This window comes from Meleagris gallopavo, chromosome 8, assembly GCF_905368555.1.
Source record: "Meleagris gallopavo chromosome 8, MGAL_WU_HG_1.1, whole genome shotgun sequence".
Lineage (NCBI taxonomy): Eukaryota > Metazoa > Chordata > Aves > Galliformes > Phasianidae > Meleagris > Meleagris gallopavo.
Window position 1 is genome coordinate 21,385,808 of NC_139411.1, and position 20,121 is coordinate 21,405,928.

Sequence of the window (20,121 nt, forward strand, 5' to 3'; positions counted from 1 at the left end):
AGACCGGGCGGGCGCTGGGGGACGGGCCGGCTCGGGGACGGGCGGGGCGCTCGGCCGCGGGGCCGACAGGAGGTGGGGGCGGAGGAGGGAGCGGGACCCGCAGGGTCGGAGCGGCCGCGGCGGCCGGAGCGGGCCGGGAGCAGGTAGGGACCCGCCGCGGGGAGCCGGGCCCGGCCCGGCCGCCGCCCCCGGAGAGCCGCCCGCTCGGCCGCCCCAGCCCCGCGCGCCCCTCGGCCCGCGCCTCCGCCGGGCCCCCGCGCGGCCTCTCGGCGCCGCGCTGCGCCTCCGCGCCCGCTCCCCCGGCCCTCGGCCTCTGCCGTGCTGCCCCGCCGGCCGCGGTGCTGCTGCCGGAGCGGGACTGTCCTCCCGGCCGGGGCATGGAGGGGCGCTCGGGACACCCGGGTTGAGTGGGCACGGCGGGGCCACACGGGTCGTTCCCACCGCGCCTTCTGGCGGAGCGGCCTCGCGGCTCGGAAGGCTGCAGCTGTGCCCGTGCACAGTGGGCCCTGCGGGAACGGCGTGGGGCTGTCTCTTTCCAACACCCGGAGCGGTGATGGCACGGTGAGGGGCGGCCTGGTGATCCCACACGGAGAGGGGGAAGCCCTGAGCTGTGCCTCCCTGCTGTCCCTCTGTGAGCATCTTCTGGGAGAAGTTTCTTCTCGCTCCAGTTAGCGCCTGTCCCTCAGCACTGCTCGTACTGGAGCAGAGGTGAACTGCTGCTGCTCTCACCGGCGGATGGACGTTTGCTGCGTTCTCAGCAGCTTCCAAAGGTGCAGCTTTGGCGCTGACACTCTGGCAGTGCCTCAGCTAATCCTATCCTCAGTGCTGTTCAGCCTTTGAGCCCTGCTGCCTTTCTGCTGTTGGAAGTACTGCCCCCAGAGTGCTTGTTAAACATCTCATTCTCCTTGCAGAGTGCCCAGAAAGCCTTAAGTTGTGTAATACATTGCAAGTAACGTCTGTTTTCAGGCTTTTCATGTTTCCATGACTTTCAGTTTTGTCCAAAGTAGCTTATTTGCCCCTGGCCTCTGCCATTTTCTCCTCTCCTTCCATCTGTGGTTACCTTCACAAAAGGCCTGGAAGAGTTTGTAGGTGCAGAATTCGTAGGTTTTTTTTTTTAGAAGCTTTGCCAAATTCTGTACTGTGCTGAGAGACGTCACCATCATCCCCCTCATCTTGACTCACTCCTCTGGTTGTGAGTCGTGCTTGGCCTCATGTTCAAATGCGTCCTGCATGTTTTCAGAACCCTCTATAGCACAGTTAAAGCTCACATCTCTGAGCTGCCTTATTTTGCTGTTTGTTTCCTGACATCCACTGCTCTAACTAAGACAACAGTTTCAGTTCTCTCTCCAGCTTCTCTCAGTGCCCCTTTCCCCTAATGCCTGGTGCCCACTCTGTTGCTGTTGCACTTAGGGTTAGCAGTGACATCAAAAACATGTAGAAAAACTTTCAGTGTACAGCGTGGCAGGAGGAACTGAGCAGTACAGGACAGGAAGGTGTGATCCCCACAGAGCACCAGGTGCAGTAGCTGCCCACAGAATCTCAGTTCAACATGTAGCAGTGGTATTAGTGCAGTGGGTGGCTGTTCTGATGGACTTTGTGGAGGTGGTGATCCATGCTGACGTGGGGCACCTGGAATTTTGCATAGCACTTCACTCTATTAACTGATAATTTCCTAAAAGTATTTTCCTAATCACCTTTCCTAATGATTGCTCAACCCTAGCTCTGCGTGACACATCTTTTACTTTTCCTTCTCAGGAGTACCAAGAGGCTCTGCAGGGCATAGGTCCTCATGATATCAAGTATCAACAGAGTCTCTCCTAGGGGATTTAATTTCTCTGGTGATAACAAGCAGCACAGAACAGGAGTGAAGGGAGGACAAAGAGCAAAGCTTCCAATTCAAGCTGGAGTTCTATATTTCTGGACTGCCTATCCAACAAACGAAGCACTGTAGGGAGCTTCTACCCAAAATCAAAGAAGCACAGAATGGCTAGGTTGTAAGTGACTTTATAGATCATCCTGTTCTGTAGTGGGTTGGTTGCCCCCCACCAGATCAGGGGCCAGGGCACCATCCAGCCTATCCTTGGGCACCTTCAGGGATGGGGCACCCACTGCTTTCTGGAAAGCAGTGCCAGGACCTCACCTGCATCTGAGTAAAGAATTTCCTCCAAATATCGAACCTAAATCTCCCCTCTTGTAGTTTAAAGCTGTTTCCTCCTGCCTTATCAATATCAGACTATGTAGTAAGTCAGTCCCCCTCCTGCCTGTAAGCTCCCTGGAAGTACTGGAAGGCCACAATGAATTCTCCAGGCTGAACAAGCCCAGCGGCATTGAAAAATATTGGTCAGTGTACAGAGTGCTCAAGTGTTGAGGAAAGTCCTTGTATGTAACAGTTCAACTTGTTTGGGATATACACTCAATATGCAGTGACTAATTTTGTGATTGTGCATTACCTACTTGCAGGAGCCCAGCCACAGGTATTGCCCAGCACAAGTGCTGCTGTTGGGATTTTGTATGGTTCTGATTTTAAGCTGTATCATCGTTGTCTGTTTGCCACAATGGCAAGAGAGACAAATATGTGCTTTGGGGTGGGAGAAGACAGCTCAGTAATGGTGCGTGCAGCCGCTCAGTACAGCCTGGCTGGGATTTGGAAGCTCTTATCTCCTAAGTTCTGACCTTCTGTGTGCATGCTTAGGTCCATGAGGCTATGCATGAAGTATCCATCACTGTCCTTACTCACGTGTTTTGGCAAGGTGTTCTGTTTTGCATTAACAATTGATGATGTGCTCCAATTTCCAGATGATTTTCATTTGCTTGCCATCTGGCCCAACACGAGCTCCTCTTCCTTCTTCCCCAGCCCATGCCTGCCCCATGAATCCTGCCAGCCCTCACTGAGCTGTGTCCTGCTGAAGGGCAGGTGACAGTGCTGTGACAGCTAGTGTCCAGCTGAAGGGAGAAAACGTGGTCTGAATGGCTTGTGTGGTATGTGCAGAGCTCCTGTGGCAAATGGTGCCACGTGTGGGATGTCAGTGGTTGCTTAAGTAGCTTTTTTTCCCAGCAGTCCTGGTTCTGGAGGGCTTGATGATAAGTGATGATTTATTGTCATGATTTTTGGATGTCAAGTCACAAAGGAAATGAAGCCTTTTTTAAAAGAGAAGATTCCTCTTCCTCTTGGGATCCAGATGGTGTTTGGAGATGGGAGTAAGTAAGAGGAGATCTCTTGTTTCCCACTGTGGGCAGCTTAGCGGGGGTTCCTTACGATCTGCAGAATGATCAGCATGTCCTAACTAGGGGCTGCAGCAGTCAGCCTGCGTCTGGTGGCAGAAGGCTCTTCTCTGCAACACCAAGCCTGGCTTTGCCCTGCTTGTCTCTTCTGTCGGGGTTGGTGGGGCTGGCTCAGCAGTTTGCCTCAGTCCCTGCATTGGCACCATCTCCAGGGCCTCGCTCAATGCGGTATTGTTCCTCCCACCCAGGAATGTGCAGGCAAGCAAGGACCTCCGGCAACTCGCAGTGCAGTGTGTTCTGCACAGTGCTGGGGGAGTGGCTGTGGCCGATGGGGACCTGCGTGTGCAGTCTGGGTGTGCTCGTGTGAGCAAAGTCCTGTCAGAGGGGCACACTGCAGATCTCTTGGAAAAGCCAGACTGGCAGCTGGGGAGTGTACAGAGCAGGCAGAGGGGCATCTCTGTTTCTGGGGGTAGATTCTATCTTCCATGGACAGGCATTAGGTTCCCATGAGCAGGAAGAGGTGTGAAATAGCATAGGCAAAATGCATGGCAGTTTTCAACTATATATATAAAAAAAAAAAAGATGGTATTTGTTAATATTCTTTAATTACTCTGACAAAGTTGGCTTTTATGTATTTTTCAGAATGATAATCCTTCTTGGTTTACTGCTAGGCAAGCTCTCAGTTTTTAAAAGATTGAGACATCTGCTGCACAAGAACATTCTTGTCCCTTGTGCAAACCACCTGTGCATGTGGAAGCCTGCACTGCATTTCTTTTGTTTGCTGATACATTCATTTCTTGGTTCAGCACTGGTGAGTTGTGCTGTAGCACTGCCCATACCCAGCCCTGACAGCACGGTGTCTGAGAAATTGAGAAGTATTATGTAGAGGAGAACAGGTGGTCATAGTGCTTGAGAAGTTGGGTTCTCTTGCTTTTTTATTGCTTTTATCTCATCACCTGATCACCACTTCGGGAATATTGCTGGATTAGCTGTCTCCGAGCTGATGCTGTCTCTTGCTGTAATACTATTGGTAATCAACCTACAGTGGTCTATCATGTTTCTGACTTAGCTTCTAAGAGCCCGAAATCCTTCCTTCAGCATCTGTCAGCAAAAACAGGGAAGGAAGAACTCCTGCTTCTAAGGTACAGAAACTCATAAAAAATCGGTATACTCATCCTTGCCATTAAAGAGTCAAAAAGTGCATCTGTATCACCATCTTCAGTAGAGTTGCTTCCCTCTATATGCTGGCACGTTGAGCAAGTGCCCAGCAGTAATCACTGTTTTCTTGGTGAGCTCTTTATTTGAGGAGTCCTGCCCTGTCCAACCACAAAGAGGGAGAGGAGAGGTTGTCTGAGTCAGTGTGTAAATGCCTCCTCTTGGCTGCGTGGCATGATCCCGTCTGCTCTGAAGGTCTCCAGCAATCCTGTAACTGAGCTAATGGCTCTCATTTCATTCTAGTCTGTCCTTTGTCCTTTCATCAGCCCACTCTGGACCAGACATACTCCAGAGCTAATGGCAAGAAGGGCTGGGCTGTCTTCCATGAAGGTGATGTGTACTGAGGCTGCATGCGGCAGGCTGGGAGCAGTGATTAATGCCCTGGGAATTCGCCTTGCCTTGTTACACAGCGCTGTAGTGTCAGGGCGCCAAGAACACACTACCTACGGTGCTCAGGATCAGGCAGCGAGACAGAGACAGTGTGTTCTCAGTGGGGTGAGCTTGCTGCTGCGCTGCAGCTTCATACTTGCACGGTGAGGCTGTCTTTGGATGTGGGTCTGCTGCTAGGCGGAGGCGGCAATCCTGTCCTGCTGCAGCTCTGCTGCAGTCTGCACGCCTGACCTCAGCCAGGATGCAGCCCTAGCATTTGCTTGGTTTGGAGGGCAATCCCTCTCTGTGGCAGGGGGATTGCCCATCTGGAGGTGAGAGGGGATGGCTCCCAGCCAGCAATCAGACTGTGACTCACTGGGATCGCAGGCGGAGCCCGGCTCTCCTTGCACTCTTGCTCTTCCTGTGGGAGCCTCTGCACAAACTGCTGCTAGATGTTTGTTCTCACCAGGCCACTCTGGACTGGAGCTGGAAGAAGCTCATGTCCACCATTAAAGCTGAGGAGCTGGGCAGTGCAGGTTACCAGTCTGGAAGATTCTGGGAGGCTTCCTTCTCTTGGTGAGGATTTGGAGAAAATGTCAGCACTCTGTGGAGTAAGACAGTGCAAACACCATGGAAAACATAATATTTTGTGTTCTAATTGTGTTATGAAGTGAGCTAATCCCCAAGACTGATCTCAAACACATCTGGAGTCAAACAGAAAAGAGCAAACAGCCTTGTTTTCTGAGATATTTCACAGACCTTTGCTAGAAGAGGACCGTTTCCAGGTGCCAGCTCTGGACTTTCAGTGAGCTGCAGCATGTTCCTCAGTAGCTCCAGCTGTAGGGGTTTATGCTCCCTGCCATGTGGCTGGTGAGACACTGATCTGGTGCTGTACCCGGCGCAATTCTAGAGACAAATGTGCAAAAAAGTATCTGCTATTTTTGGCATGAGGGCGGAAGTGGCCACTGCCATCAGTGATCTGCATGGGCTTGTCAGAAATCCTCTGCAGTCTCATAGGAGAGTTTGTACACTCCTGGATCCGGCCCTTAGCAAGCATCCTATCCCCTCCCTTCTTTCCAAAGTCAGTGCTGCAATGTGAAAGTGGATTAGTGTCAGTCCTTAAATTGGTCTCCGTTGTAACTGCAATTAATGGGTGCATGGAAGAACCCATTGGTGTCTGCCCCTCTCAGTCCTCTCTCATTTGAAACAGTCCCCAGAGCTCATGGCAGATATTTCTAGGACCCTGAGTTCAGCCTTGTGCCATAGCCACAACGAATCATTGCAAAGGTTGCTTTCTTGTCTTTAGCATTTCCAAACTCATTGGTGGCCCTTCCATCTTTTTCCCTACTCCACATGGTCATGTTTGTAATACTGTTGCTCTTTCTGCCTCAGTAGGTTCCTGCTATCCTGAACTGCAGCTCTTTGTGCTCTTGATTCACTCCAGTCCATTCATCTCTTTTTGGTAGCATAGCACTGTCCGGGCTGGATATTAGGCTCTTTGTTTGTTCAGCCAGCACAGTGCTGGCAATGGCAGTGCAGCCCGTGCCCCAAGGAGCTCACGTGCTCAGAGTAGAGCAGCATAGGGGTGCCGGGCTGGGAGCGGAGGTGCAGCGGTGGCAGAATGTGGGCATGGCTGGTGTGGGAGGGATGTGGTTCTGCTGAGCACAGACCCTCTTTGTTCCCAGGAGGTGAGTTGGACTGGATAAACACGGCAGTTTTGTCAGCAGAAAGCATTTCCCTGGCTGGATCCCCTGCTGGCACTTGTGGTGGAAGTTTGCAGTGCCTCCATAGTAGGGCTGTGTTCCTGCCCTGTGTTTGCAAGTGTTCCTGACTCACCAAGGTTCAGGTGGACCATACAGGGCTGTACAGCCCTGTTCACAGTGTGCCTTGCTGTGTTGTCACCCTGGTGTGGGAGGACAGCAGCCAGGTCTTGGCTCAGCAGCTGCTTTAAAGGAAAGGGCAGACTTTCTGGGTGCAGGATATGGCCTTCAAGTCCTCTCCGAAGAGGGAATTTCAGCTTGTTCCCAGGGCTTCAGAGAGGGCATTGCATTCTTCACTGGCTGTGGCTCCAGGGACAGGAGCTCAGGCTAGCAATATACATGGGGAGGGGTTGCATTTGCCCAGCCTGCCAGAAGGGACTGGATAAGCAGTGATGTCTGCTGCCTGCCCACAGAAGCCCTAGCAGGCTCTGGGTCTGCCCTGGCGCCAGGGAAGCATGCAGCTTCCTCCTCTCCTCTTGCTTCCTTCCTGACGAGAATTCAGTCCCAGATTTTCTTGCAGTTTCTCTCCCTGGTACAGCACAAACAAGTCCCAGCAGAGGTAGCTGCAGAGGCTGCACAAGGCACGTTGGACTGCTGGAGAACCCTACTCCTGCGGCAGCAAGGTCTGAAGCACAAGGACGGGTTTCATGAACTCAGGACAGGACAGTTGAGAAGGGCTTCCCTTTCTGAAATGTGGTAATTTCAGGTGTTTCTGCTGCTAATGCTAATTGCTGCACTGTGTCTCAGCTGTAGGTCCCAATCTGCCTGCAGACCCCACACGATGGAGGCTGGCTCTGTGGTACGAGCAGTCTTTGATTTCTGTCCCAGCGTTTCTGAGGAGCTGCCCCTCTTTGTGGGAGATGTCATCGAGGTGCTGGAGGTGGTGGATGAGTTCTGGCTGCTTGGCAAAAAGGAAGGTGTCACAGGTAAGAGCTGGAAGTGCCCACATCTAGGTCTGTAGACCACATCTTCTGTTCTGGCCATCTTCCCTTGCCTTCTCTCTGCCAGCGGAGCATGCATTTTATTAAATCTTTCACTGGACTTTACTTGAGACTGAGGATGCAGGTTCCCTGCTACCAATCTCCTGTCAGCTGCACCTCTAAAGTTCAGACAGCTCAGTTGTTTTTTGAGAGATCAGTGTTGTGTCCTGCTCAACACAGGAGCTTCATAACACTAGGTGCTAGCTGCATCCTCTGTAGTGGGACAGCCCATTTCCTGGCTAGTTTATGTGCTGACCTGCTGTGGCACTGGAATGGGAGAGGAAACAGATGCACTGAGAATGGAAATGCCAAATGACCTTGTCAGGTCAAGTCAGTTGGAGATTCCATGTCCCCCCTGGAGCCCTCTGACTCAGTCCTGCTTCCTCCTTTCTACTTTAAAACACTTTCCCAAACAAGCTGCCATCAATACCAGGGCGCCTTAAGTAGTGTGCAAGTCTGTTAAACTTTTGCATAAGTGTGAGAAACTTCTGAAGCAGCAGAATGCTCTTAGTGAAACACTGAAAGTCTTGTCCTGTTTTAAGCAGCCGTTTCTCATCTTTATACTGATGTTGAGAAGACACGTGAGCTTTCAGCGAGATGAAAACCAGGCCACTTCAAAGCATAAACCCCACTCCTTCGTCAGCATGCTGTGCTTCCAGGCCTGGCCATGGAGATGGGACTGCCTTGCAGCAGCAGTCTGAGCTCTGCTGCCAGCTGTGGGCTGTCAGGTGCCTGTCTCTGGGTAAAACAAAGATGGACAGGAGCAAAGGTGGAGAGGAAGGATTTTCTCCTGTGCTCCACTTAGCTGATAAATGGCATTGAATGAGTGCATGCCTAATCCTGCTGCTGCTGAAGTTACTGGGTACAAATTACTTCTGCAGAAATCACCAATAGCTACTTCACCACTGTTATTTCTCCCAGTGTAACTGATGCACTCATTCTTAAGAAGGTGAAGCTATGAAGGAACAACAAACAGATGTATATCATAGCTCAAAGATAAAGAAACACACTGAAGTCAAACTGCATGTTTTTAGTGACCTTTAACTCAAACCCTGCTTGCATTCCTGCTTTTCCTTGGAACAGCTGTTACAGTTTTCTGCCCAGTTTTCTAAGCTAAAGTTTCAGGGGATTGAAAAAGCACTTCTTAGTAGAAGCTGTGGAAGTGCTGCAGTCTACCAATAATAATACTTAATGCTCTGTGGGGAATAATTAATGTAGCTCCATTATTTCCTTCCTAACACTCTTAGGTTGTTTTCATGTACAGAGCAGGAAACTGTGGCATGGAAAAAAGAGGAGGAGTTGGTTAAAACTGTAAAGGAAACCACTGAAACTGGAAGCCTGTGGGCTATTGTTTCCACCTCAGGTTAATGACAGCAGGTGGGAAACTGCCTAATCCCAGTTGAAAGTGCTGAGTGCCTTCAGTATGATGTCGTCAAGTTTTAAAAGAGAATGCAACCATCATATTGAGTAGACATCATGAGTGAATGCTGGAAGTGCTGCTGGCCCATATTCCATCATTTCTCCCAACAATCCAGAATTGTAAAAGGTTGCAATGACATTTGTAGTGGGCTTTGCGGTGGGCTCTGCTATGTCCAGTGATCCTGGGACTGAAATCAGTAGCTGGGTAAAGTCTTCAAATGGCCAACAAGTGTTCATGGCCCTGCCTGGCTGTGGCCTGCTCAGCATAGCTGGGCATCCAGCAGTGAGTGCCATGGTGAAATAGCTGCATGAGGTGTTAAAATGGGGAAGGTCCCTGCAGCCTTAGCAGTGCTGGAGCTGTTTCAGAGCCTCTGCATCACAAGTTTGGCCTTCCCAAGTTTGATGTCCTGACTTCAGTGCTGAGGCTGTGCTGGGGCCAAACCTTACAGAATGAGAAGCACAAGGTGGGTGTGCCCTGTCATAAGACACTGGTGTTGTAGTCTAGCACTACTGTATCCCAGTCCTTGTTATGGCCATGAGTGGGAAACTGTGAAGTGAAAGAGGAGTAAACCTGGTATGTCTGTTCCCAGAAACTCAGTGCTGATAGTACTGGTTGCCTGGAGTGAGCCAAAGACATAAGGATTTTTGTTCTCTGTTAGCATTTAAAGCCTCAGAAATTTCTGCCTCCCAGACCTATTCCTCTTCCTCCATGCTGCTGATGTCTCTGGGTAGCTGTGGGTGCAGTATTTTCCTTTAGCAAGAAAAGTAGATCCCAGGGTCTGGAAGGAGGGTGGAGGGAGTTGTGGAAGGACTCACTGCTGACAACTGCTTCTAATTTCAGGGCAGTTTCCTAGCAGCTTTGTGGAATTGGTGGATATTCCCCTTCTGAAGCAGGGAGAGAAGCTGTTTGTTTGTACCAGTGACTTCACATCTCAAGAGCCAGGGAGCTTGCCATTGCAGAGAGGTAATCCCCATTCTCTTCCTTTGCTTTGCATCTCATAGCCTCCTCTCCTTCTTCCAGAAGCATAGGGTGATCCTAGTTGCAGCATCCTGCCTAGAGTGGCAGGGAGAGTTTCCTGATACCCCATGGCATGTGGACCTTTGTGTTCCTGCCACCCTTCAATACCAATTTCTTATGATCTGTTGTTACCCTTGAAACTCCAAATACCAGAATTGTGTGATTATGGTAGGCCTACAGCTACCATTTAATTGCCCTCCCACCCCCAAATCCTAGACGTGTTTGAGATGGGGTGGGAGGGAATCAATCTGTAAAGCAACTTGACTATTTAGCAACTAGAAAGTCAGGGAGCTAAAACTGTGAATCTTAGTTATGTGCATGTATGAGACTGCTGATGCTTCATGCCTCGCCTCCAGTCTGTGCTCTTGTACACCCCCAGAACACTGCACTTTGTGTGGAGTGCCAGACCCTATCCATAACCAGTAAGGCCACAGGAAGGCAGGAACAAGAGGTGAAAAGCAATCAGGAGGGCAGTTTTGAACTGTTGTGTCTCATTCCCCGCAGGAGACCTGGTGATCCTGGGTGGTTCTCTGGCCTCCAGCTGGCTCCAGGGCCGAAGCAGCTGGGGTTCCAAGGGCTTTTTCCCTTCATCATGTGTGCGGGAGTTGTGCCTTTCAGTTCGGAGCCGTCAGTTGTCCCACAGCTCTCTCCTGGAGGTGCCTGCCTACTCACTGGGCCAAGCCCGGGCCTTGATGGGCCTTTCTGCTCAGCTGGAGGAGGAGCTGGACTTCAGAGAAGGGGATGTGATCAACATAATTGGCATACCAGAGCCTGGTTGGTTTGAGGGGGAGCTCCGGGGCCACAGAGGCATTTTCCCAGAAGGTTTTGTGGAGTTGCTTACTCCTCTGAGAGCAGCAGGAACCTCAGAGGATCAAGAGCCTGCAGGGACTTGTGACACCAATGGGACAGTGCCCACCAAGCAGGAGGAAGATGGCAGAGAGGACGAAAGGCAGGAGCCAGGGAGCACCTATGGTGTTGCCCTGTACCAGTTCCAAGCCTTGGAGTCTGAGGAACTGGATTTTGAAGTGGGTGACAGGATTCGGATTGTGGGCATTCTGGAGGATGGCTGGCTAGAGGGGGAACTGAGGGGGAAACGTGGTATCTTCCCGCACAGATTTGTGAGACTAGAGGCCTCTGACCCTTGCAGGGAAAAGGTGGGTGCTGGTGATTCCCAGGCTGGAGGCAGCTGTGAAGTGACTGTCCATCAAGACTTGGAGAGCACCTGCTCCAGAGTTCTCCCTTTGCCAGAGAAAGACAGCTGGAACAAGGAGGATGGCTTGGTTGCACACCCTGAGCCTGATGCTGTTGTGTCTCACATAGCAGGGAGATCTGAGGCTCCTTTGGGCACTGATTTAAGGCAGCATCAGGCCTTTCCCGACACAGGACTCCAGGAACTACATCCCAAAACCACAGCAGATTCCCTCCCCTTTGAATGCACAAAGACAGTCAATGGCCTTCTCCCTTCTACTCAGCTGCCTCCACAGCAGAGCAGCGAGCTTGGTCAAGCAGGTGTACTGGAGCCTCCAGCCCTGCCTGAGCATGATGGAAGCGGACCCACCGTGCCCCCACAGCCTCCCTGCTTCCCACCAGACATTTGCGGAAGCCAAGCCATTTCTCCTCCTAACAGCTGGGCAGCATCAGAGCCCCAGGAGAACCGGAGCAGCATTCAGGACCTGGATGGTTGGGTGGACAACCAGCAAAAGTCCAAACCTTGTTCTTCCAGCTGGGGAGGTGTCCACACAGGTCCGGACACATGGGCTGGGAGCTGGGGGGAATGCTCTTCACTGGCAGCACAGGGGCACAGTGGCACAGACCTTGACTCCAAACTGACAGAGCAACTGGTGCAGTTTGAGAAGAGTCTTTCAAGTACCAGTGCTGAGCAGGACAAGGTCTCCCGCCACTTCTCTATCTTGGACTATAGCTCTGAGAAGGACATTGTTCGTGGGTCTCCCGAGTGTGTCCCCCATGCCAAGCTGCCAGAAAGGAGAAAGGCCCTGAGACCACCTCCTCCTCGGCCCAGCACCCTTGCAACAACTCCTGTGCCCAAAGGCCGGTCTCTGTCATTCTCAGTGAAGCCCTCCCGGCCCGCTCCCCGGCCTCCATCAAGCTCTCAGAGGAGGAGCATGGTTCCCCCACAGCTGCAGCCCAATGTAGCAGAGCAGCATATGGAGGAAAGCCGTGAGGATGCAACACGGACAGGATCAACTTCCCCCTGCTCCATCCTGCTGATGAGGATTGGAGAGGTGGAGCGAGACTTGGAGGCTTACAGGAAGACCCGCACTGAGCTCAGCTTGCTGCTGGAGGAGCAGCAGGATGAGCCGGTGAGAACCGAGACCCTGGAGAACCTTGATTTCTGTGACTCCAACATTGAGAGCCTCAGCGTGGAGCTGCAGGAGCTGAGAGGTAAGTACAGCAGCATGGAATAGAGGATCTTTGGGACAGCTGTCTCCTCCAGATACAGGCACCACTTGAACCAGTCTTCTCTTTTTAATTCTTGATTTGGGGCAGTTTTGTAAACACTCTGGTGCTGCAAATCATCATGGTTTGGCTTTATTCTGGGAGGAGAGAATTGTCTGGTTTATATGGGCACGTTTGGGCTTTGAAAAGCCATGTAATATTGAAATCAGTGCTGTTAACTACGTTATATTTGGTAATACAATAGACAAAGTGGGAGCAGGACCACATACATCTCCCACAGTCCCTTTTCCCCAAGAAGCCCTTTTCCTTCAAGGAGCTCTTACAGTGCACTTCTGTTCCTAAAACCCACGATGTGCAGGAAATGTGGGCACTGCATGCGGGAGGTGGAGTGAAAATGCCAGCTCCTGCCTTGGAATTACTCACTCTGACTTCATTGCCTCCAGCCTCCCACCACTTAATCAGCACTGTGGAGTCCAGGCACTCTAATTCAGGATCATGTCTGATGCAGAGCACGTGGGAATGAAGGATGATATCAATGCACAGGATGACCCGCAGCCTCCACATCAGTGGAGTGCAAGAGGGATGCTTGGAAGATACGAGATTTGAAGCCTAGGAAAAGGCAAATATAGGATGTATCTCAGGAAATTTTCTGGTGGGACAGATCTTTCTGGGAAATGTCTCCTCTGTTCTATTGCTTCCTGACAGAGGGAAGTCCTGCTGAACCCATGCTCTGTTGATTATTTGAACTGAAAGTTTTAGGCAGGAACTAACATGCTAGCAGGGACATCCTGCCCATTGAGTTAGCTCCATGGTTGTCCCAGAGGATTTTTCACCCCTTCAAGAGATCTGAGGGTTTGAAAGTAGCTTCTCTGCTCCTATAGTAAATAAGTGCCCCACCTAAGGGCACAAAGTAGGGCTGGAGTAACCTTAGGAGAAACCCAACTCCTCTGTGCATCAAAGGAAAAGCAGAAAGTATGTGTTTTTCTAAAACATGTTTAAAACCTGCAGGTTCCTTCTTAGGCATATTTTGCATGTACACTGGAGGTTGTGCTAAAGACCAGACAAGCACAGGATTAGTGCTCATCCTTCAGCACTTGGAGCAAGAGGGTCTGTTGGGTTTATTTTTTGCCTTCTTCCAACCGGGAGTACGGAACATGAGTTGTGCAAAACTAACAAAGCTGCAGGAAGCTGGCATGTGGGTGACATCCATGGACTCTCCTCTCTGTCCAAGGCACGTTGTGGTCACCTCTTGCTTTTTCAGTTCTATGTTTGGGATATGGAAAACTGGGGATATGCTGAATCCTGTAGTATGAGGAGTTACTGAAGGGCAGGTTTCTTTGGCCTCCTGGAAGCTCCTGTTGTGTGTTGGAGATAATCCAGACTATCCCTGCGGGCCTGTTATTTGGCTCTGCCCCAGTGCTGCTTGCCTCCTGCTCTTCCCAGGGGCTGTGAGTGAGGACTGGAAGAAGGATGGCTCTGCACCAGCTTAGAAACGAAGCCTGAGGGCTTCAGTTTCTCTCAAGAGGCATGGAGCAGAGCCCAGCTTCAGCCGGGCTACGGTGTTCAGGCTGCATGCTGCCTGCTAGAACTGGCAGGAATGTGAAGGCAAGGGAAGGAGATCCGGTACCCGCTATCTGCTCTGTGGCTCCCCACGGTCTCACACACACCTTTCCCTTCCCTGGGGATGTTGGTCTTAGGGCACAGCCTCCTCATGCCCCATTGCTCTCCTTTTTCCCTGCCTCTGAGTGGCCCATGGGGAGGCTGCGGGCTCTGCCAAAGCAGTGGAGCCGGTTTGGGCGGTGGGAGCCCGCTCCTAACTGGTTACTGATTAGCTTGGGCAGCAGGTGGAGGAGGCTGGGGCTGGCGGCGATTGGGCACGAGCCTCTTCCTACCTTTGCTGGCTGGTTTCAGGAAGCGCTGCCTGCATTGCGTTGCACCTGGGAAGAAAGCGCCAGAGCAGAGAGAGAAGAGGCGTCAGCCCCAGTGTGGGCTCGGGAGCAGGAGCAAAGGGAGCTGCATCCCAACAGGACGATGTGCTCTTATCCTGGGACAGAAAACCCAAGGCGGGAGTCCCGGCTCCTCAGCTGGGAGTATGAAGATTGTGCTGTGAGGAGAGGGGACGTCGCGGGCCTGCACAGTGAGAGTCACTGGAATGAGAGACCCAGGGCGCAGAGGGGAACAGACAGAGGCTGGAACAGTGACAGGAGAGGGGAGGGCATCTCTGTGGATGGATGGAGCATGAACGGAGACTGTGAAGGCTTTTGGAAGGCAGATAACCAGTACATGGACTACAGGAAAGCAGACAGCGTTTGGAAAGGCAAAAGCCCATTTACAGAGGACAGAAACTGTGGGGTGAATGAGAGAGAGGCTGTTCAATACAGAGGCTGCAATCCTGAGGTGGGAGAAGAGCAGTACAGAGGGGACAGAGGACCTGAGGAGGGCAGGGAGGGGGGAAGGCGGTGCAGAGAGGGCAGAGGCCCTGGAGAGTACGGGGAAGGCAGAAGGTGGCATAAGGACAGAGGTCCTAGAGACTATAATGGGGATGGAAGATACTGTGGGGAAAGGGAAGGGCAATGTAGGCAGGACAGGCGATATGGGGAAGGGGGAAAGCAGTATAGAGAAGAGGGAGATTATCAAATACGTAGGGAAAGGAAAAAGTGGCATAGAGAGGTTGGAGGCTCTCAGGAATTTAGAGAGCGGGAAAGGCAGTATGTGAACATCAGGGATCTGGAGGATCATGGAGATTTTGAGCAGCACAAGCAGCTGAAAGGTCGTGACATGGACTACAGTGTTCCGTCTGGAGGCCATGGAGCTCACTTGTTGACATCCTGGTCCTCAGGAGACAGCAGCACCAACCTGGGGTCAGACCCCTACTGCAGACAGTCAGGGATACAGGACGTGGGCTGCAATGGCCGTGGGGAACCAGAAGGAGCAGAGCACTCGAGGGTCCGCGCAGGCCGGCCAGACTGGAGCCACATCTGGGAGCAGGAGACCAAGGAAGAAAACAGGACAGGCTCTTCACTGCAGAGAAACAGTTTGTACAGGAGGACAGCTCCCAGCACCCTGCGGCGCTCAGAATTTGTACAGACCAGGAAGGAGAAGCAAGGTATGCAGAGAAATGCTTGGGAGGTGTCGGTGCGGTGGCCTTGGGCGTTCCTTAACCCTGCATGTGCTGCCCGTGGAGGAGGTTGGAGTGCAGAGTACACCATGGCAGTGCAGCAGCCACCCAGGCAGCAGGGCTGCAGGCTGTGCCTGGCTATCAGCTTACAGTGAAATTTGTTCTCTTGAGGTATTTGATTCAGCAGGCTCCAGAGGCTGCACTGTGTTGGTAGGTGGGACTTTGCTCAGTCTCGTCCCCAGGGCAAGGGAGTGGTTTTGTGGTGCCAGGATGTTCAAAGGGCAGCGGGGAAGCTAGGAGAGGCTGGGAGCAGAGCGCGGGGAGGCTCAGAATGGGGCAGAGCTACCCTCAGGGGCTGCATCTGGAAACAACCAGATAACTCCCAGCTGGGCCTGGGGAACTCTGCAGTGCAGCACAGTGAGAGAGCTCTTTGGTTAAAGCATCTCTGAGATAAGATTTGGATGCATCTGCCCACTGCTCCAAGGAGAGACTCCTCCTGTCGTGGTGGTGCTACATACTCATCCTCACTCTAGAATGTTTTGCATGCTGATGTGTTGCCTTTCAGCTTTCAATGCCCAAGCTTTATGTGCTAAATAGGAGCTTTTTAGTTGATGGTATTTTTTTCTGCGTTAAACTTGTTGGTTTGAGTAATTCTATCTTGTCCAAAATACCTTGGCTTTGTTAGTGATTAACGTGCAGCATCCTTATTCATCATCATACAAAATCGATGTTCGGTTCTCTACAGAACAGCAGTGGTTTTTCCATTTACTTTGAAAATATTATGTGGGACCAACTCTAAATACAGTCCCTGGAGAATCTCATTGGAAGTGCCCTCTTTTCTAGATGTTGTTCACAGGCAAGTTTCAGGTGCTAATTTGCAGGGTCTTACTTCTGCTTTTCAAGTGGGAAGAGAAAGAATATTTACCATATAATTCTGCCTTTTTCATCAAACTTACCAAGAATTCTACTCTCTCCCCTTACTAGTGGGATTAGATCATTGAAAGGCTTTCTCTTGTCTGGAATGGAAATAAAACTGGATTACAAAGTCACATTTTTTCCCCTATTTGAAACTAAAATTTGAATTCTTATTTCTGCCATGAATCTTTTTGATATCTTCCCTCTCATTTTTCATTTTTTAACAGTTCCTGGGGTTTATTGTCTATTGTCTGTTTTTGTATATTCATTCATGTATCTGTTTACATTTGCTGCTTTTGCTGAAGCACAGACTCATCATTATTGTTCTCTTCCTTGATTGTGTAACAGTGTTTGGATTATCTGCTTAAAATATCCTTTTAAAGCCTTCCACTTTCTCTTTTTTTTTTTTTAATTGGTATTTTTGCTCATAATCATTTTTATTGATGCTCTGTTCAGCGTTGGAGTGAATGGTAGAGGAGAGGAGTACAGACAGGAGGCATCCCATCTGCCTTAAGGACAGCTGAGGGGGCTCTCCCAGAAACGCCACGGAAATTCCTCCCAGGGCTCCTCACCTGTCTGCCAGTGAGCATCTCGTGAGCCCTGTTCTCCGCCAAGGCTCAGGCATGTGCTTTGCTGCAGTTCCACCTTCACTAGAAGGCCTCAGAGGGAACCAGGGGGTTCCAGGTGAGGCAGCTTTGAGATGAGTCCTGGTAGCCCTGGAGAAATGTCCCAGTCTGTTCCTCTTCAGCTCATCCTTAGGGTTTGGATTTCTGTCACTGCTCCCAGGGAGAAGTGAAATACTCAATATATTTAGTCTCTTGCTTTCAGAGCAGTGGATATATTCTGTTATGGGCTTACTATCTAAATTCAGAGTGAATTTTCACCCCAGCCAGATCCTGCTCCTGGCAGGGAGTTTAGCCTTTCCCTCAGATTAATTATTCCCCGCCCTAGTTTCATCCCTTCTCCTCTTGCTAGGCAGTAACCCCTCCCCTCCCAACATCCACATACTTCAAATATTTGCAGCTGGTTTGTTTTGTCCTTAGTCACTGCTTGGCTGTGCTGAGCTGCGAGCCTAAGGCTGGGCCTTTCTTGCAGGCACAAAATCAGAGGCTCATGCTGAGTGAGGCTGCACAGGGCTTGTCCTCAGTATTCGGGCTCCTTGAGCTTGGCCTGGGAGCTGGCCCTTCTTTGTTGTTTTCTGAGTCATTTTCCTTCTGAAGGAGTCAGGGGCAGAGCCAGCTCCAGTTGCAGCAGCTGATGGACAGCACGGCCCTCCCTGGACTGGGTTAGCAGTGGGAGCACGGTGTGACAAGGGATGCTGGCAGGTGAGCCCCGATGAGAAGTGTGTGATAGATGTGAATCCTGTTGGGTCTGGTGCACATGGATCAACTCCCAGAATGAAGCAGGGTAAAAAACTCTAGCCGTATGTGCGCTCACAGCTTGGGTTGCAAGTACTGGCTGTTTTTGTTGATTGGAAGATTGTTGGTTGAGCTTCTGAGCTGAGCAGTGTGAGCAGTGTGATTGCAGTATTAAAATCATGGTCTCCATGGGCAGGGTGAGGTGGGAGCTTGCTCCATCTCAGCACCTCGTGGCCTGTTCTCCAGCATTGGTGTTGGGCCTCCCATGTGTCAGCAACAGCAGCTCTGGTGGGAGACCAGCACAGCACGTCAAAGCAGTGCAGAATTAATGTGTCACAAAAGCATCAAGGGGAATAGAAAAAAAGTTGTTAGAGATTTATATGTAGGAATACAGATCGCAGGGCTCCTGCAGGAGCTTCAAATGAGCGGGACTTGTGTCTCTAAGAATTGTGGTTGAGAACAGTGTTTGGGAGAGTATTTCTGAATGCTCTTTCAGCATCTGTGTCATGGGTAAACATGAATTGGTCACTGGTTTGGAATTTGGTGGCTTCATTAGAAATACCAGTTGCATTCCTGCAGACTAACAGGGACCAGTCCAGCTGTGGTGTGTGAGGGCCTCCAGCACTGGTGGCTTGGGCAGGGAGGTAATGTCCAAACCAAGCATCTGTGGGGTGAAATGGGGATCTGTTTAAAAACCATTTATTAGGTGACCAAAAACCGCAGTTGTGAAAGAATGTGAGTTTAGTTAAATGCTGAATGAGATTCATTTCTGGAGTGCTGCAATTAGGCATACAGAAATGTGGAACAAGCAGAAAAAAAAAAAGAACTGGGTGGCAGTCAACAGAAATGGTCTGAAATACGAAAGGGAGAGTTTTTAAATGTCAGGAACAGGTTGTAAGAAGTATAGATGAGGTGGAAGTGTAAAGTATTAAAAACAAATTCTGTGTTGAGTCTTCAAGCTTTGAGTGTTTAAATAAGTGGGATAGCGTTCTGACTTTGTGGTCGGAGAAGGTTGCAGTGATCAACAGCAAGGGTTATCGGAGAGCTGGCTGTAGCATCACTGTGTTTTTCAATGTCTTGAAATATTCAGAGCAAGAAAGCCAGAGGGGAATTAATTTGAGTGTTCAGAATTCACAGGCAAAATAATGGAAACACTGACAGTGTAAGTGGGTGGATCTGGCACATAGCTTTGCCAGATCAGGCAGGCCGCTTTGATGGCCATTATGTGCTAAAAACTTGGGCAGGGAAGGTTTTCCCTTCCCTCTCCCAGAGGGGGATTTGAGACTTGCATAGGAAAGGTGTCAGAGCTGGAAGTCTGGAGCATCAGGCACTTGCCCCAGGGTGCTCTTGGACTTGCCCAGGGTTTGCTGGACAGAGCATGTGGGGCTGCTGCAGGGCCAGGGATCTCCAGCCCCTCTCTCTGAGCTGGAACCAGAGCAGAGCATGAGTGCAAAGGGGGATTTCCCTGGTTGGGGAAGGGCTGAGTGATGTGCCTGGTGCCCAGTCTCGGAGCCAGAGCTGAGCTGGGCAGCAGTGAGCTGCTGGGAATGCCAACAGTGAGGATCCAGGGACCTGCTTGGCGTAAGTAGGGGCTTCCCTGCAGTCACCAGATGGCTGTGGCTGAGTGCACAGCAGGATTGTTTGGCAATCAAGGAAGTCTGGGACGTCTTGCATGAAGTTTCATCTGGGTCGTTGTCATTTTGCATGTGGATAAATGCACAGTTTAGATATTTGGCTGTGGTAAATTTAATCTTTCCCATTTAATCCTGAATCAAATTCAGTGTTTCCCAGGAGCAGGATTTGATCTTTGTGGCTCCCTTCACTCTGCAGCTCACTGATTTGTTTGCCTGCTGCACAGGCTGTTGTTGAATACAGTCCTTTTCACAACTTCCTGGGCAACCCTTTGTGCTTTGTCAGCTCCGTCAGGGCAGTATCAGCTCACACCCCACCTGCTCTTGGTTTCACTCACCTGTTTTACATCCAAATTACCACCTTCCTGCTTTTTCCATGTTGCTCTTCCACTTGATTGTGCTTTCCTGCCAAACAAATGCCACTTCTTGAACGAACAAACATCTAACATAACTTACTTGCCATTTCTGTTTCATTGCTCTTTGGGAGCTGCTAGCTGCAGATGCCATTATTTGAGCATTTCTTTGTCCCTTCTGTTCCTTTTTTTCCATCTTCTGTCCTATTCTGCCTGCAGGCACCATGTCTGAGGCAGCACATCCCTTTTGTGTTTGTAGAGGACCCTGCAGACAGGACCTGGTCTATAACTGAGGCTTTGCAAATGCTGTGCAAATGCAAGCAGTAAATGTGAAATCCTGCAAAA

The 20,121-nt window shown here is 50.7% G+C and overlaps 1 protein-coding gene across 3 annotated transcripts in view; it reads left to right on the forward strand.

Annotated features, from left to right (window-relative positions):
- The window catches only part of DNMBP (dynamin binding protein), a 29,455-nt gene continuing 9,334 nt past the window's right edge, over positions 1–20,121 (forward strand). The window contains exons 1-4 of one of the 3 annotated variants that reach the window (XM_085229748.1): positions 1–143; positions 7,314–7,492; positions 9,807–9,929; positions 10,488–12,386. In XM_085229748.1, coding sequence (XP_085085874.1) covers positions 7,348–7,492; positions 9,807–9,929; positions 10,488–12,386 — 2,167 coding nt within the window. In that variant the 5' untranslated portion in view covers positions 1–143; positions 7,314–7,347. Of the gene's footprint in view, positions 144–7,313; positions 7,493–9,806; positions 9,930–10,487; positions 12,387–13,934; positions 15,508–20,121 lie in introns of those variants that run through there. The other 2 variants (XM_085229747.1, XM_085229749.1) reach the window with 2 other exon arrangements.